General features: G+C 52.9%; 2 protein-coding genes across 2 annotated transcripts; both read right to left on the bottom strand.

Moving 5' to 3' along the window:
- Positions 1 to 285: 285 nt before the first annotated feature.
- On the bottom strand, positions 286 to 7,585 carry LOC308051471 (uncharacterized protein; the record flags this gene model as incomplete). The annotated part of the gene is made up of 5 exons (XM_080361911.1): positions 286 to 627; positions 1,471 to 1,575; positions 3,062 to 3,442; positions 4,503 to 4,556; positions 7,505 to 7,585. 5 exons carry the CDS (start codon positions 7,583 to 7,585, stop codon positions 463 to 465), a joined length of 786 nt encoding a protein of 261 aa, XP_080218037.1. The 3' UTR covers positions 286 to 462.
- Positions 7,586 to 7,870: 285 nt separating this feature from the next.
- Positions 7,871 to 16,423, bottom strand: LOC308051470 (uncharacterized protein; the record flags this gene model as incomplete). Its single annotated transcript, XM_080361910.1, has 5 exons — positions 7,871 to 8,212; positions 9,059 to 9,163; positions 10,650 to 11,030; positions 12,092 to 12,145; positions 16,343 to 16,423. The coding sequence occupies 5 exons, from the start codon at positions 16,421 to 16,423 to the stop codon at positions 8,048 to 8,050; spliced, it is 786 nt and encodes a 261-aa protein (XP_080218036.1). The 3' UTR covers positions 7,871 to 8,047.
- Between the last annotated feature and the right edge of the window lie 118 nt (positions 16,424 to 16,541).

Below are 16,541 nucleotides of genomic sequence, written 5' to 3'. Positions count from 1 at the left end.
GCCTGTAGCGTCACGTACGGTATCTTCTCAAGTTGCAGCAGCAGCCGACGCCGGCTTTATGTACGTTTGCGTACCACTTCCAAAAAGCTACGAGTTCGCTTCGGGCCACACACGGGAGACTACTGCCAAGCGGTTCCAGCGCCACGCTTCAAATGACTGGGCAAATCATTATCTGTCTACAGAACGCTGTGAACGGACTGAAACGTTCCACATACTTGCACTCCGGGGAGACGCCATTTTAACCTGCAGAACTCTTTCCCCTCAGTAAGACGCACAAGACAGAGGTGATATCCCCATGCTAATTTTTATTGTGCAACTGCTGCTCAAAGCTTTTAGTACCTTCCACAGACACACGTCACACAAAATTAGACTTCAACAGTGGCTAGACTGACGGGCAACAGACAAAAATCCATTCAGAGGCGGTTCGTGCCCGTCCAGCGACTCTTGCGGTGCAAACAAATCTTAGCCGGGCGGACAGCCCAACTCACGGCCACCCCGAACAGGCAGACGTACGTGACAGACAGACTGCCCACCCTCGGGCCCTTCATCCACAACCATCCGGAATCCGTTGGTCAGACCCAGGCGAGCAGCACGCTTCTTGCCAACAATCATTAAATGCCCGGGAAGCTGGAGAAGGAAGTACAAACCCATAAATTAATAAAATAAAAAGCCACACACAAAGAGGGGAGAGGGCAGGAAGGGAAGGACTGAGAGCAGAGGACCACCCCCCAGAGAAACCAGCATGCCAATTCCTAGCAATTCAACCACTGCGCTCCAAATTACTGTCTCTCTGTCTGCCCGCCCGCCCGCCCGCCCCCAACTGACATTTGCCAGGCAAAGCTACAAAGACCTATTATGCACACCACTATGGGGGAGGGGGGGGAAGCAGCTATGCAATTTGTTTCAAGCAAGACACTGCCCGACTACAAAACGGCCACGGAAGCCAAGTTTGTCTCTGGGTTAAAGCCCCCTTACATCTCCAGGCAACATAAGCAATTCTGGTGCAAAATAAGCTTTAGGCTGCCTTTTGCGTGGCTTTACGGAGTCTCTGAACTCGACTTTTATAGCTAAAAGTGAAGCATCCAGCACCTCTCAACCAGCTTTGCCCTTCCTCGCCCCTGACCTGCCAAAAACCCCAAGCCCTCTTCTCCATATTAGAAGAACTAGTACTACTCCTCCTCTTACTCTATAAACCATGACAACGGGCATCAGACCGCACTCCAAAACAAAACAGCCCCGCATTTTGCACCAGAAGTACATACCCAGGGACGAGCATTGCTTCGCATCGCCGCTGTTAGTCAAAAAGCTCAATTCCATTACAAGCCAGAGGCAAAAGATTACAGCGCCAGAAAACCCAGAATAGCCTCCTGTGCCCTATCAAGAGGAAAAGAGGGGCTGGGAAAGAGTCCAGAAAATTAGGAACTAATTACAGGTACTCTTCAGCGTACAGAAAGCTTCCACAGTACTTACAGAGTCACCGGAATCTTCAGCTTCAGATAACCTGATAATCGGCTCCTTAGGCATGACTAGGAAAAGCGTCGCAGCTTGGGGTGAAAGATCGCGGAACGCAAGGCACTGGAGGAAGAGTAAACAGTTGAAACGTAACGGGCTTCAGAGAAAGGTAATAGCTTAAGCAAATCAATACGCCCCGCTGGACTCGTACAGAAGCAGGTCACCCGAGACCCCAAACGCAAGCCGAGACGTTGATTTTCTTTTTATTCTCACGCGATATTAATACTTGCTGTACTCGAAATACAACATATTTACAGAGCCCCCTCCAGAAGCGGGATTCAGCACGCAAGGTGACAGGGGCAACGAGACGGGCCAGTACTTCAGATTAGCGACCTCCAGTATGGTTTAATTTGGGTTGATCATTTCCTAAGCAGTTTTTCTATTCAATGCGGTCCACACAGAGGCGGGAGGCAAACGGCTTAACTGAATCGGCAAAGAATTTAGCGGAGCGCAAGATCAGCGGCCGTTCGTTTGCCGCGGTACAGGGAGCTCAAGTACTGAACAAAAGCATGATCACAGGAAGCCTGCAAGGGCATAGCGCGAGTCCGCCTTCTATGCCGCACAGAAACCCTACCTTCAAAAGCAGAAGACGTCCCTAACCGTTAACCTTCAGCATTTTAATAACAAAATTATACAGGATACTAACTGAAAGTTAACATCATGTAGGTAACGGCCGCAATTTTCTTTTTCCCCGCAGTCTAAGCAGCTCACTCTAGTTACTAGCACACTGTGGCGCACCAGCACCCGTGAACGTTGCAAGCATGCTGTTATCGTGGTCCCACTTCACCCCAGAAACAAGATCTGGGAAGCTTTGGCAGCCTGCAGGATGACCCGTTTTTAAGAAAAACAAGAGCAGCTGTACTTCTTTGCTTTAATAATCCAGTTTGGGGGTTCAGAACCAAAACCTAGCACAGCAGAGCTGCAAAATCTCTATAATGCTATTACGAGGCACACCAAGACCTGCCTTTCTCCTACGCGGAACTAACTCCTCGCGGACCTTCACTGTTCGCGTACATACACCGGGAATCCCCGAGGACACTGACTGCGTGTGCTTAACCTAAGGTTTCAAGACTACCATCCTACACGAGGAAGGGCCGCTCCCATCCCTCGGCAGCAAACTTTGCTCGACTTGCAGTGCCAAAGGGATATCACGCGGCAAACGTCTGCGGCTGCCACCCAGCGCGTAACCGTCAGAGGCCCTTCTCTGCGCGCGCGCATACACGACACGGAGCGAGGGGGTGGGGGGGGCTGGAAACCGAGGCGAACCGGACAGTACCAGCAACCCGGTACGCGCCGCGGCAGCCGGGGGACGGGACGGGACGGGACACCGACGAAGCGCGATGTTTTAGGGATGGTGCGGTAGAGAGCGCCACAACCCAGAGAGGCCCCGTCCGTCGCCCGTCCCTCCGCCCACCCGCAGCAATGCCGCCACCCGCCCTGCCGCGCTCCCGGGCAGCGCGCAACGGGCCCTCGGCTCAGGGGGCCTGCGAGCGCGGGGGGAGGAGGGGGAAGCGAAGAAGAAACGCGCACAGAGCAAAGCCGCGGCTACCTTCTCGTCCTCGTAGACGACGTTGGCGGGGAAACGCCTTGCCGGGGACCTTGCCGAAGACAGTAATGGCGCCGCCAGGCCGCCCGCGCCCCAATAATCTCGGCAGCCACGACAACGCCCGCTGTCGCTTCCTCCACTCGGCCAGGCCCTCCGCGGCTCCCATTGGGCCGTCAGATCGCCGCCGGCCGATCCCGCGTCTCGATTGGCTGTCTCGTCTGTCGTTTGCCCTCGTCCCCGCCCCCCTTGGCGGGTCCGCCCTCGTCGACCTGGTGTTACCGGGGCTCGGGCAGTTTGCGTGCGCTCGGGCCGCGGAGGGATCTGTGACGCGTAGTGCTGCGACCCTGTGGGCGGGCAACGAGGTCTCAGAAGAGGCTGCTGTAGCTACAAGTACTCTTCGCTGTTGTTTATTACCGCAGCAAGTCCACCCCAAGCGTGCTCGCGGCTCTTTTTGGTGCTGCTTTTCCCTCCAGTCAAAGGACTGCTTTTGCCAGGGCAGGGCAGGCCTTGACTTTTCAGAGCATTTCGCAGAACCAACAGGGCTTGCTCTAAATTGTTCCCTGAAAGCCCCACTTCAGCTGCAGATGTCTCTAAGCTGCATGCCTCCTGGGAGAAAATCAAATCCAAAGCGCGTGTCTTTCCAAGCCAGCTCTGTGGAATCAATCCTTTTTTCATGTCTCTCTGTTTCTTTTTACACAGAGGGCGACCCCCCCGCCTCCGCTTCCGCTTCCTTCTGAACAGTTTGTAGCCGTCGACTGCTGCGCTCCAGTCGCGTGAGTCATCCCACCAAGTTTCAGTGATAGCGATTAGGCCATGGCTTTCCAGCTGCACAGTGGCTTCCAACTCCTCCTGTTCGTTACCTGTGCTGCGTGCACTGGTATGGAGGCGCTTCAGTTGGGCTGTCGACCCTCTCACCTTTTTGGAGGATCACGCCCCAATTCCTTTGCGGCGTTTCGCAGGTGTTCCCCTGTTGGTTCCTAATGCGTCAGCAGCCCCTGTTGCTCAAAACTCCCTCCTCTTCCCCCACTGAGTCTAGTTTAAAGCCCTCCTTGTCAGTCTGGCCAGCTTGTTGGCAAAGACCCTCTTGCCCCACCTGGTCAGGTGAAGCCATCAGCTCCCAAGAGACCCGGCTTCTCAAGGGTAGATCCGTGACCATAGAAGCCAAAGCCCGGACACGTTAATCCTATTGTGTGAGGCTATCAGCGAGAACCCAGCACCGAATCCAACAAAACCGTTTGGCTGGAGACCGGGCTGATAAGCGGCCGAACCCGCGTGAGCGTGGCAGAAACATCCGACTACGAGTCAACCACTTTATGCTATAAATGCGTGCAGCCATCGGGCTCCCTTGAGCTCTCCCTCCGCAGCAGCTGGCTGCGCGGCGGCGATCTCCCCTTGAGTAGGGACGCCTCTCGAGGTTTCCCCTTGAGGCTGAGAGATCCCTTACCTGACACCAGGCAGCGACGGGCTGGTAGGCGACAGGTTTTTGCAGGCCTGTGACCTTTAAGATGCGTATAGTAAGCTTACGCGAGAATCTTTGTATCCCATACTAACTTTAAGTGTCGTAAATAGCATCCAGCTGTACTTATTAAATATTTTACACACCTAAATTTACTGATCAGACCTCAGTAAACTAACTACTAGGCCAGATCAGATCTGAGTGATCTCTTGACTCTTCTCCTGTGACACCCGGCCGCTATCAGAAGCATCACTGGTGCCCAATTCTCAGCTTTGGGGCTCCTTTGCTGCTGAAATTTCAGTTACAGAAGACCGATGGCTACCTGCGCTTCAGTCAAATCAACATTCAGTCCTAATCCTTCCTGACAAAAGGGTCAGGAACTGCATCTTCAGCCTTTCTTATTGTCCTTTTCTCCCTCGCATCCTCAGGGCATTGCCTTCTCTAAAGCTCTGTTTTAATTGAGTTTAGCCAGACCGAGTTAACCAAGCTCACAGTCTACTCCATGACCTCTTTGTAGCTGTTCCCGGGTTTCCAACGCACGCGCAAAGAGCATCCGACGGGCTCCGTACATTTTCATCCCTTTGCGCGCAGGGGCTCCAGGTCTTTGTCACTTGTATTACCAAGCGAGGAAAAAACGGAGACCGGGTCCTTTTTTCTCACACGAACCTCTTATTGCTCAGAAAGAAGGCTTTTTCTCATGAAATTTGCCCCCCTCAAAGTGACAGGCCCTCCAGACGTTTCCCAACTTTTTTTATCTCCAAAACGTCCTGTTCCTACCCCAGTCACTGTTGTTCTTTAAACCACCAGCCCCCTTCAACTTCTGCGCAGAGGAATCTGCCTTTTAGGCTTGGTGATGGGTTGACCTTGGCCAGCTGCTCTCTCTCACTGCCCCTCCTCAAGAGGACAGGGGGAAAGAAAACAGGATGAAGAAGTGTCAAGGTTTAAGGCAAGGCGGCAATAAACCGTGGCAGACGCTCCCTGTTATCCCCTCATTTTCACGCCACCCCTTTCCTTTAGATCGGAAAGATGATAAAAAAGATAAGGGGAAAGGAAGAGAGACTTCAAGTTGGAAAGTTTTAAAGGGTTTTACTAATGCTACTAATACATAGAGAATAGATACAAAATATACAAAACCAATCTCAAGCGCTCGATGTGGAGCTGGCGTCACTCCAGCAGCGGCGGAGCTGGGTGTGCGGAGCTGGTGGCTCCAGCAGGTGCAGGTGCAGGCCAGGCCCCCGGAAGTCATGGGCGGGACTTCACAGCAAACCGGAACCTGGTTGCAGGGATGCAGGGCCTGAGGCCTGCATCACCCTCTTAGACAGGGGGTATGACGATTATGGGATGGAATACTTCCGTTGGTCAGTTCTAGTCACCTGTTCCATCCACCCCTCCTCAAACACGCCCCTCGCACAACGGAACGTGGGAAAACTTATCAGTCTTTCTTAGCTACCATGGTAATAAATCTAAACACGAGCTTCTTCAGCATTCCGTTGGTCTCTTATCAGCACCGAGTACAGCATCCTAGGAAAAATATGCAGGCTAAAACTCAGAAAAGTACAGCCACCTAGAAGAACTTAGCTGAAAGAAAAAAGATCACTAAAAGAGAACCGGTCTTGCTTTTAACAAAACCAGGACAAGAAGTTCCTCCGGGAAATAGCCACCAGCCGGATCCGCGGGCAGCAGGGAACTACCTGCCCCGGACAGCGTTTTGCCCTTCCTTAAATGTGTTTTCACAGGGGCGCCACCAGTTGAGTCGCTGAGTTGCTCAGCTTTGGCCCGCGGTGAGTCCGGTGCCTAGCTGCCTTGCCCAGACGACTTGCACCAGGAGAGGGGTTTCACGGTGATACAAGACAGACTCTTTTTTTTCTTTCCCCCCCCTTCTCTCCTCTTTTCCAGTGAGACCAATCATCCACTGGAACAGCCTCCCCAGGGACATGGTAGGGTCCCCATCGCTGGAGGTTTTCAAGATGCCATTGGACAGGGTGCTAGATAAAGGTTGGACCAGACGATCTTTTGAGGTCCCTTCCCACCCGGGCTGCTCTAGGATTCTACAGTTCTTCAGTGGATCACTGTTTAATAACCCTTTGCTCTCTCCGGTTTGGAGCAAAGTATCGGCAACGTTGCCTGCGAGGTGAGGCGCAACGTTCCACCAGGCGCCACAGACTTCCAAAACCTCTGGTAATCACTCACCCAAGTCTCTCTGAATGGATAAGCCATACCTAGCTTCTTCACAATCCCCCTGCCCCCAGAAGCGGGAACACCTCCTAGATGCCTTAGGGAGTTTACACAGACGGAACAATAGACCTTACCTGGCTCGGTCAGTCAGTAAGCAAACACTGCACCAGTGCAGTTTCAAGGCAACATCACCTGTCAGATTCCACCTACTTCAGGTAAATCATTTCCATCTCCTCCCCAGGGAAGATGAAACAAAGGTGAAGCCCTCAGGTGTCGCCAAACTTCACCTGATGGCTTGGGGATACAGAAGAGATGACAGACGCCTTCCAGTGGGCGTCTCAGATGCCTCTGCCTCAGTAATATAGCGTTCAAGGGCAACAAAGGATCGCCCTGCTTTCCCACGCCCATCTCCCTTTTTTAATAGCTGTTAAAGAAAGATGAAGTTTGCCATCTCCCTGTGATGTACTTTTGTTTTAGGTCTGGCTGGGACGGAGGTAACTTTCCCCACAGCAGCCCTCGTAGTGCTGTGCTTTGTAGCTCTAGCTAGAAGGGTGTTGAGAACACATCGATGCTTTGGCTACTGCTGAGCAGTGCTCCCACGGCACAGAGGCTGTCTCTCCAAGCACCCCCACCGGCCAGTGAGCTGGGGGTGGGCAAGAGGTTGGGAGGGGACAGAGCCAGGACAGCTGACCCAAACTGACAAAAAGAGATATTCCACTCTGCTATGGAAGCACCGCAGCTGCCATTCAGACCGACCGTTTTCTCCTGCCGTATCCCTCCTCACCAGAAAAGGGATGTCAACGGGGCCTTCGCACACAGCCATTGATCAAGCGCTCCAACAGGAGTTGGATGCTTCCAACGCATTGCACTGTGCCGAAACCACCCTCGTACGCCATGCCTGTAGCGTCACGTACGGTATCTTCTCAAGTTGCAGCAGCAGCCGACGCCGGCTTTATGTACGTTTGCGTACCACTTCCAAAAAGCTACGAGTTCGCTTCGGGCCACACACGGGAGACTACTGCCAAGCGGTTCCAGCGCCACGCTTCAAATGACTGGGCAAATCATTATCTGTCTACAGAACGCTGTGAACGGACTGAAACGTTCCACATACTTGCACTCCGGGGAGACGCCATTTTAACCTGCAGAACTCTTTCCCCTCAGTAAGACGCACAAGACAGAGGTGATATCCCCATGCTAATTTTTATTGTGCAACTGCTGCTCAAAGCTTTTAGTACCTTCCACAGACACACGTCACACAAAATTAGACTTCAACAGTGGCTAGACTGACGGGCAACAGACAAAAATCCATTCAGAGGCGGTTCGTGCCCGTCCAGCGACTCTTGCGGTGCAAACAAATCTTAGCCGGGCGGACAGCCCAACTCACGGCCACCCCGAACAGGCAGACGTACGTGACAGACAGACTGCCCACCCTCGGGCCCTTCATCCACAACCATCCGGAATCCGTTGGTCAGACCCAGGCGAGCAGCACGCTTCTTGCCAACAATCATTAAATGCCCGGGAAGCTGGAGAAGGAAGTACAAACCCATAAATTAATAAAATAAAAAGCCACACACAAAGAGGGGAGAGGGCAGGAAGGGAAGGACTGAGAGCAGAGGACCACCCCCCAGAGAAACCAGCATGCCAATTCCTAGCAATTCAACCACTGCGCTCCAAATTACTGTCTCTCTGTCTGCCCGCCCGCCCGCCCGCCCCCAACTGACATTTGCCAGGCAAAGCTACAAAGACCTATTATGCACACCACTATGGGGGAGGGGGGGGAAGCAGCTATGCAATTTGTTTCAAGCAAGACACTGCCCGACTACAAAACGGCCACGGAAGCCAAGTTTGTCTCTGGGTTAAAGCCCCCTTACATCTCCAGGCAACATAAGCAATTCTGGTGCAAAATAAGCTTTAGGCTGCCTTTTGCGTGGCTTTACGGAGTCTCTGAACTCGACTTTTATAGCTAAAAGTGAAGCATCCAGCACCTCTCAACCAGCTTTGCCCTTCCTCGCCCCTGACCTGCCAAAAACCCCAAGCCCTCTTCTCCATATTAGAAGAAGAACTAGTACTACTCCTCCTCTTACTCTATAAACCATGACAACGGGCATCAGACCGCACTCCAAAACAAAACAGCCCCGCATTTTGCACCAGAAGTACATACCCAGGGACGAGCATTGCTTCGCATCGCCGCTGTTAGTCAAAAAGCTCAATTCCATTACAAGCCAGAGGCAAAAGATTACAGCGCCAGAAAACCCAGAATAGCCTCCTGTGCCCTATCAAGAGGAAAAGAGGGGCTGGGAAAGAGTCCAGAAAATTAGGAACTAATTACAGGTACTCTTCAGCGTACAGAAAGCTTCCACAGTACTTACAGAGTCACCGGAATCTTCAGCTTCAGATAACCTGATAATCGGCTCCTTAGGCATGACTAGGAAAAGCGTCGCAGCTTGGGGTGAAAGATCGCGGAACGCAAGGCACTGGAGGAAGAGTAAACAGTTGAAACGTAACGGGCTTCAGAGAAAGGTAATAGCTTAAGCAAATCAATACGCCCCGCTGGACTCGTACAGAAGCAGGTCACCCGAGACCCCAAACGCAAGCCGAGACGTTGATTTTCTTTTTATTCTCACGCGATATTAATACTTGCTGTACTCGAAATACAACATATTTACAGAGCCCCCTCCAGAAGCGGGATTCAGCACGCAAGGTGACAGGGGCAACGAGACGGGCCAGTACTTCAGATTAGCGACCTCCAGTATGGTTTAATTTGGGTTGATCATTTCCTAAGCAGTTTTTCTATTCAATGCGGTCCACACAGAGGCGGGAGGCAAACGGCTTAACTGAATCGGCAAAGAATTTAGCGGAGCGCAAGATCAGCGGCCGTTCGTTTGCCGCGGTACAGGGAGCTCAAGTACTGAACAAAAGCATGATCACAGGAAGCCTGCAAGGGCATAGCGCGAGTCCGCCTTCTATGCCGCACAGAAACCCTACCTTCAAAAGCAGAAGACGTCCCTAACCGTTAACCTTCAGCATTTTAATAACAAAATTATACAGGATACTAACTGAAAGTTAACATCATGTAGGTAACGGCCGCAATTTTCTTTTTCCCCGCAGTCTAAGCAGCTCACTCTAGTTACTAGCACACTGTGGCGCACCAGCACCCGTGAACGTTGCAAGCATGCTGTTATCGTGGTCCCACTTCACCCCAGAAACAAGATCTGGGAAGCTTTGGCAGCCTGCAGGATGACCCGTTTTTAAGAAAAACAAGAGCAGCTGTACTTCTTTGCTTTAATAATCCAGTTTGGGGGTTCAGAACCAAAACCTAGCACAGCAGAGCTGCAAAATCTCTATAATGCTATTACGAGGCACACCAAGACCTGCCTTTCTCCTACGCGGAACTAACTCCTCGCGGACCTTCACTGTTCGCGTACATACACCGGGAATCCCCGAGGACACTGACTGCGTGTGCTTAACCTAAGGTTTCAAGACTACCATCCTACACGAGGAAGGGCCGCTCCCATCCCTCGGCAGCAAACTTTGCTCGACTTGCAGTGCCAAAGGGATATCACGCGGCAAACGTCTGCGGCTGCCACCCAGCGCGTAACCGTCAGAGGCCCTTCTCTGCGCGCGCGCATACACGACACGGAGCGAGGGGGTGGGGGGGGCTGGAAACCGAGGCGAACCGGACAGTACCAGCAACCCGGTACGCGCCGCGGCAGCCGGGGTACGGGACGGGACGGGACACCGACGAAGCGCGATGTTTTAGGGATGGTGCGGTAGAGAGCGCCACAACCCAGAGAGGCCCCGTCCGTCGCCCGTCCCTCCGCCCACCCGCAGCAATGCCGCCACCCGCCCTGCCGCGCTCCCGGGCAGCGCGCAACGGGCCCTCGGCTCAGGGGGCCTGCGAGCGCGGGGGGAGGAGGGGGAAGCGAAGAAGAAACGCGCACAGAGCAAAGCCGCGGCTACCTTCTCGTCCTCGTAGACGACGTTGGCGGGGAAACGCCTTGCCGGGGACCTTGCCGAAGACAGTAATGGCGCCGCCAGGCCGCCCGCGCCCCAATAATCTCGGCAGCCACGACAACGCCCGCTGTCGCTTCCTCCACTCGGCCAGGCCCTCCGCGGCTCCCATTGGGCCGTCAGATCGCCGCCGGCCGATCCCGCGTCTCGATTGGCTGTCTCGTCTGTCGTTTGCCCTCGTCCCCGCCCCCCTTGGCGGGTCCGCCCTCGTCGACCTGGTGTTACCGGGGCTCGGGCAGTTTGCGTGCGCTCGGGCCGCGGAGGGATCTGTGACGCGTAGTGCTGCGACCCTGTGGGCGGGCAACGAGGTCTCAGAAGAGGCTGCTGTAGCTACAAGTACTCTTCGCTGTTGTTTATTACCGCAGCAAGTCCACCCCAAGCGTGCTCGCGGCTCTTTTTGGTGCTGCTTTTCCCTCCAGTCAAAGGACTGCTTTTGCCAGGGCAGGGCAGGCCTTGACTTTTCAGAGCATTTCGCAGAACCAACAGGGCTTGCTCTAAATTGTTCCCTGAAAGCCCCACTTCAGCTGCAGATGTCTCTAAGCTGCATGCCTCCTGGGAGAAAATCAAATCCAAAGCGCGTGTCTTTCCAAGCCAGCTCTGTGGAATCAATCCTTTTTTCATGTCTCTCTGTTTCTTTTTACACAGAGGGCGACCCCCCCGCCCCCCGCCTCCGCTTCCTTCTGAACAGTTTGTAGCCGTCGACTGCTGCGCTCCAGTCGCGTGAGTCATCCCACCAAGTTTCAGTGATAGCGATTAGGCCATGGCTTTCCAGCTGCACAGTGGCTTCCAACTCCTCCTGTTCGTTACCTGTGCTGCGTGCACTGGTATGGAGGCGCTTCAGTTGGGCTGTCGACCCTCTCACCTTTTTGGAGGATCACGCCCCAATTCCTTTGCGGCGGTTCGCAGGTGTTCCCCTGTTGGTTCCTAATGCGTCAGCAGCCCCTGTTGCTCAAAACTCCCTCCTCTTCCCCCACTGAGTCTAGTTTAAAGCCCTCCTTGTCAGTCTGGCCAGCTTGTTGGCAAAGACCCTCTTGCCCCACCTGGTCAGGTGAAGCCATCAGCTCCCAAGAGACCCGGCTTCTCAAGGGTAGATCCGTGACCATAGAAGCCAAAGCCCGGACACGTTAATCCTATCGTGTGAGGCTATCAGCGAGAACCCAGCACCGAATCCAACAAAACCGTTTGGCTGGAGACCGGGCTGATAAGCGGCCGAACCCGCGTGAGCGTGGCAGAAACATCCGACTACGAGTCAACCACTTTATGCTATAAATGCGTGCAGCCATCGGGCTCCCTTGAGCTCTCCCTCCGCAGCAGCTGGCTGCACGGCGGCGATCTCCCCTTGAGTAGGGACGCCTCTCGAGGTTTCCCCTTGAGGCTGAGAGATCCCTTACCTGACACCAGGCAGCGACGGGCTGGTAGGCGACAGGTTTTTGCAGGCCTGTGACCTTTAAGATGCGTATAGTAAGCTTACGTGAGAATCTTTGTATCCCATACTAACTTTAAGTGTCGTAAATAGCATCCAGCTGTACTTATTAAATATTTTACACACCTAAATTTACTGATCAGACCTCAGTAAACTAACTACTAGGCCAGATCAGATCTGAGTGATCTCTTGACTCTTCTCCTGTGACACCCGGCCGCTATCAGAAGCATCACTGGTGCCCAATTCTCAGCTTTGGGGCTCCTTTGCTGCTGAAATTTCAGTTACAGAAGACCGATGGCTACCTGCGCTTCAGTCAAATCAACATTCAGTCCTAATCCTTCCTGACAAAAGGGTCAGGAACTGCATCTTCAGCCTTTCTTATTGTCCTTTTCTCCCTCGCATCCTCAGGGCATTGCCTTCTCTAAAGCTCTGTTTTAATTGAGTTTAGCCAGACCGAGTTAACCAAGCTCACAGTCTACTCCATGACCTCTTTGTAGCTGTTCCCGGGTTTCCAACGCACGCGCAAAGAGCATCCGACGGGCTCCGTACATTTTCATCCCTTTGCGCGCAGGGGCTCCAGGTCTTTGTCACTTGTATTACCAAGCGAGGAAAAAACGGAGACCGGGTCCTTTTTTCTCACACGAACCTCTTATTGCTCAGAAAGAAGGCTTTTTCTCATGAAATTTGCCCCCCTCAAAGTGACAGGCCCTCCAGACGTTTCCCAACTTTTTTTATCTCCAAAACGTCCTGTTCCTACCCCAGTCACTGTTGTTCTTTAAACCACCAGCCCCCTTCAACTTCTGCGCAGAGGAATCTGCCTTTTAGGCTCGGTGATGGGTTGACCTTGACCTTGACTTCAGTAAAGCCTTTGACACAGTCTCCCACAGCATCCTAGTTGCTAAGTTGCGGAGGTGTGGTCTAGACAATAGAGTAGTGAGGTGGGTTACAAATTGGCTTAAGGAGAGAAGCCAGAGAGTGGTAGTCAATGGTGCGGAGTCTAGTTGGAGACCAGTATCTAGTGGAGTACCTCAGGGGTCAGTACTGGGGCCAGTATTATTCAATATATTCATTAACGACTTAGACGAGGGAATAGAGTGTACTATCAGCAAGTTTGCTAATGACACTAAGCTGGGAGGAGTGGCTGACACGCCAGAAGGCTGTGCTGCCATCCAGCGAGACCTAGACAGGCTGGAGAGTGGGGCAAGGAATAACCTCATGAAATTTAACAAGGAAAAGTGTAGAGTCCTGCATCTGGGCAGGAACAACCCCAGGTTCCAGTATCGGTTGGGAAATTACATATTAGAGAGCAGTGTAGGGGAAAGGGACCTGGGGATCGTGGTGGACAACAGGATGACCATGAGCCAGCACTGTGCCCTTGTGGCCAGGAAGGCCAATAGCATCCTGGGATGTATTAGAAGGGGGGTGGTTAGTAGATCGAGAGAGGTCCTCCTTCCCCTCTACTCTGCCCTGGTGAGACCCCATCTGGAATATTGTGTCCAGTTCTGGGCCCCTCAGTTCAAGAAGGACAGGGAACTGCTGGAGAGGGTCCAGCGTAGGGCAACCAAGATGATTAAGGGAGTGGAGCACCTCCCTTATGAGGAAAGGCTGAGGGAGCTGGGTCTCTTTAGTTTGGAGAAGAGAAGACTGAGGGGTGACCTTATTAATGTTTATAAATATATAAAAGGTGAGTGCCATGAGGATGGAGCCAGGCTCTTCTCGTTGGCAAACAATGAAAGGACAAGGGGCAATGGGATCAAGCTGGAACACAAGAGGTTCCACTTAAATTTGAGAAAAAACTTCTTCTCAGTAAGGGTGACAGAGCACTGGAACAGGCTGCCCAGGGGGGTTGTGGAGTCTCCTTCTCTGGAGACATTCAAGACCCACCTGGACGTGTTCCTGTGCAACCTCACCTAGGCGTTCCTGCTCCAGCAGGGGGATTGGACTAGATGATCTTTTGAGGTCCCTTCCAATCCCAAACATACTGTGATACTGTGATACTGTGACCTTGGCCAGCTGCCAGGGGCCCAGCCAGCTGCTCTCTCTCACTGCCCCTCCTCACGAGGACAGGGGGAAAGAAAACAGGATGAAGAAGTGTCAAGGTTTAAGGCAAGGCGGCAATAAACCGTGGCAGACGCTCCCTGTTATCCCCTCATTTTCACGCCACCCCTTTCCTTTAGATCGGAAAGATGATAAAAAAGATAAGGGGAAAGGAAGAGAGACTTCAAGTTGGAAAGTTTTAAAGGGTTTTACTAATGCTACTAATACATAGAGAATAGATACAAAATATACAAAACCAATCTCAAGCGCTCGATGTGGAGCTGGCGTCACTCCAGCAGCGGCGGAGCTGGGTGTGCGGAGCTGGTGGCTCCAGCAGGTGCAGGTGCAGGCCAGGCCCCTGGAAGTCATGGGCGGGACTTCACAGCAAACCGGAACCTGGTTGCAGGGATGCAGGGCCTGAGGCCTGTAGATCACAGGCAGACAGACAGGGTCCTCTCTAGATGCCAGCCGTGGTCAAAGAGAGCTTGACCCTCGTGATCACCCTCTTAGACAGGGGGTATGACGATTATGGGATGGAATACTTCCGTTGGTCAGTTCTAGTCACCTGTTCCATCCACCCCTCCTCAAACACGCCCCTCGCACAACGGAACGTGGGAAAACTTATCAGTCTTTCTTAGCTACCATGGTAATAAATCTAAACACGAGCTTCTTCAGCATTCCGTTGGTCTCTTATCAGCACCGAGTACAGCATCCTAGGAAAAATATGCAGGCTAAAACTCAGAAAAGTACAGCCACCTAGAAGAACTTAGCTGAAAGAAAAAAGATCACTAAAAGAGAACCGGTCTTGCTTTTAACAAAACCAGGACAAGAAGTTCCTCCGGGAAATAGCCACCAGCCGGATCCGCGGGCAGCAGGGAACTACCTGCCCCGGACAGCGTTTTGCCCTTCCTTAAATGTGTTTTCACAGGGGCGCCACCAGTTGAGTCGCTGAGTTGCTCAGCTTTGGCCCGCGGTGAGTCCGGTGCCTAGCTGCCTTGCCCAGACGACTTGCACCAGGAGAGGGGTTTCACGGTGATACAAGACAGACTCTTTTTTTTCTTTCCCCCCCCTTCTCTCCTCTTTTCCAGTGAGACCAATCATCCACTGGAACAGCCTCCCCAGGGACATGGTAGGGTCCCCATCGCTGGAGGTTTTCAAGATGCCATTGGACAGGGTGCTAGATAAAGGTTGGACCAGACGATCTTTTGAGGTCCCTTCCCACCCGGGCTGCTCTAGGATTCTACAGTTCTTCAGTGGATCACTGTTTAATAACCCTTTGCTCTCTCCGGTTTGGAGCAAAGTATCGGCAACGTTGCCTGCGAGGTGAGGCGCAACGTTCCACCAGGCGCCACAGACTTCCAAAACCTCTGGTAATCACTCACCCAAGTCTCTCTGAATGGATAAGCCATACCTAGCTTCTTCACAATCCCCCTGCCCCCAGAAGCGGGAACACCTCCTAGATGCCTTAGGGAGTTTACACAGACGGAACAATAGACCTTACCTGGCTCGGTCAGTCAGTAAGCAAACACTGCACCAGTGCAGTTTCAAGGCAACATCACCTGTCAGATTCCACCTACTTCAGGTAAATCATTTCCATCTCCTCCCCAGGGAAGATGAAACAAAGGTGAAGCCCTCGGGTGTCACCAAACTTCACCTGATGGCTTGGGGATACAGAAGAGATGATAGACGCCTTCCAGTGGGCGTCTCAGATGCCTCTGCCTCAGTAATATAGCGTTCAAGGGCAACAAAGGATCGCCCTGCTTTCCCACGCCCATCTCCCTTTTTTAATAGCTGTTAAAGAAAGATGAAGTTTGCCGTCTCCCTGTGATGTACTTTTGTTTTGGGTCTGGCTGGGACGGAGGTAACTTTCCCCACAGCAGCCCTCGTAGTGCTGTGCTTTGTAGCTCTAGCTAGAAGGGTGTTGAGAACACACCGATGCTTTGGCTACTGCTGAGCAGTGCTCCCACGGCACAGAGGCTGTCTCTCCAAGCACCCCCACCGGCCAGTGAGCTGGGGGTGGGCAAGAGGTTGGGAGGGGACAGAGCCAGGACAGCTGACCCAAACTGACAAAAAGAGATATTCCACTCTGCTATGGAAGCACCGCAGCTGCCATTCAGACCGACCGTTTTCTCCTGCCGTATCCCTCCTCACCAGAAAAGGGATGTCAACGGGGCCTTCGCACACAGCCATTGATCAAGCGCTCCAACAGGAGTTGGATGCTTCCAACGCATTGCACTGTGCCGAAACCACCCTCGTACGCCATGCCTGTAGCGTCACGTACGGTATCTTCTCAAGTTGCAGCAGCAGCCGACGCCGGCTTTATGTACGTTTGCGTACCACTTCCAAAAAGCTACGAGTTCGCTTCGGGCCACACACGGGAG

The sequence above is a fragment of the Nesoenas mayeri genome (genome assembly GCF_963082525.1).
Source record: "Nesoenas mayeri genome assembly, chromosome: W".
Classification (NCBI taxonomy): Eukaryota; Metazoa; Chordata; class Aves; order Columbiformes; family Columbidae; genus Nesoenas; species Nesoenas mayeri.
The sequence above is the reverse complement of the archived record's forward strand: the minus strand, read 5'-3'. Positions and strand labels throughout refer to the sequence as shown.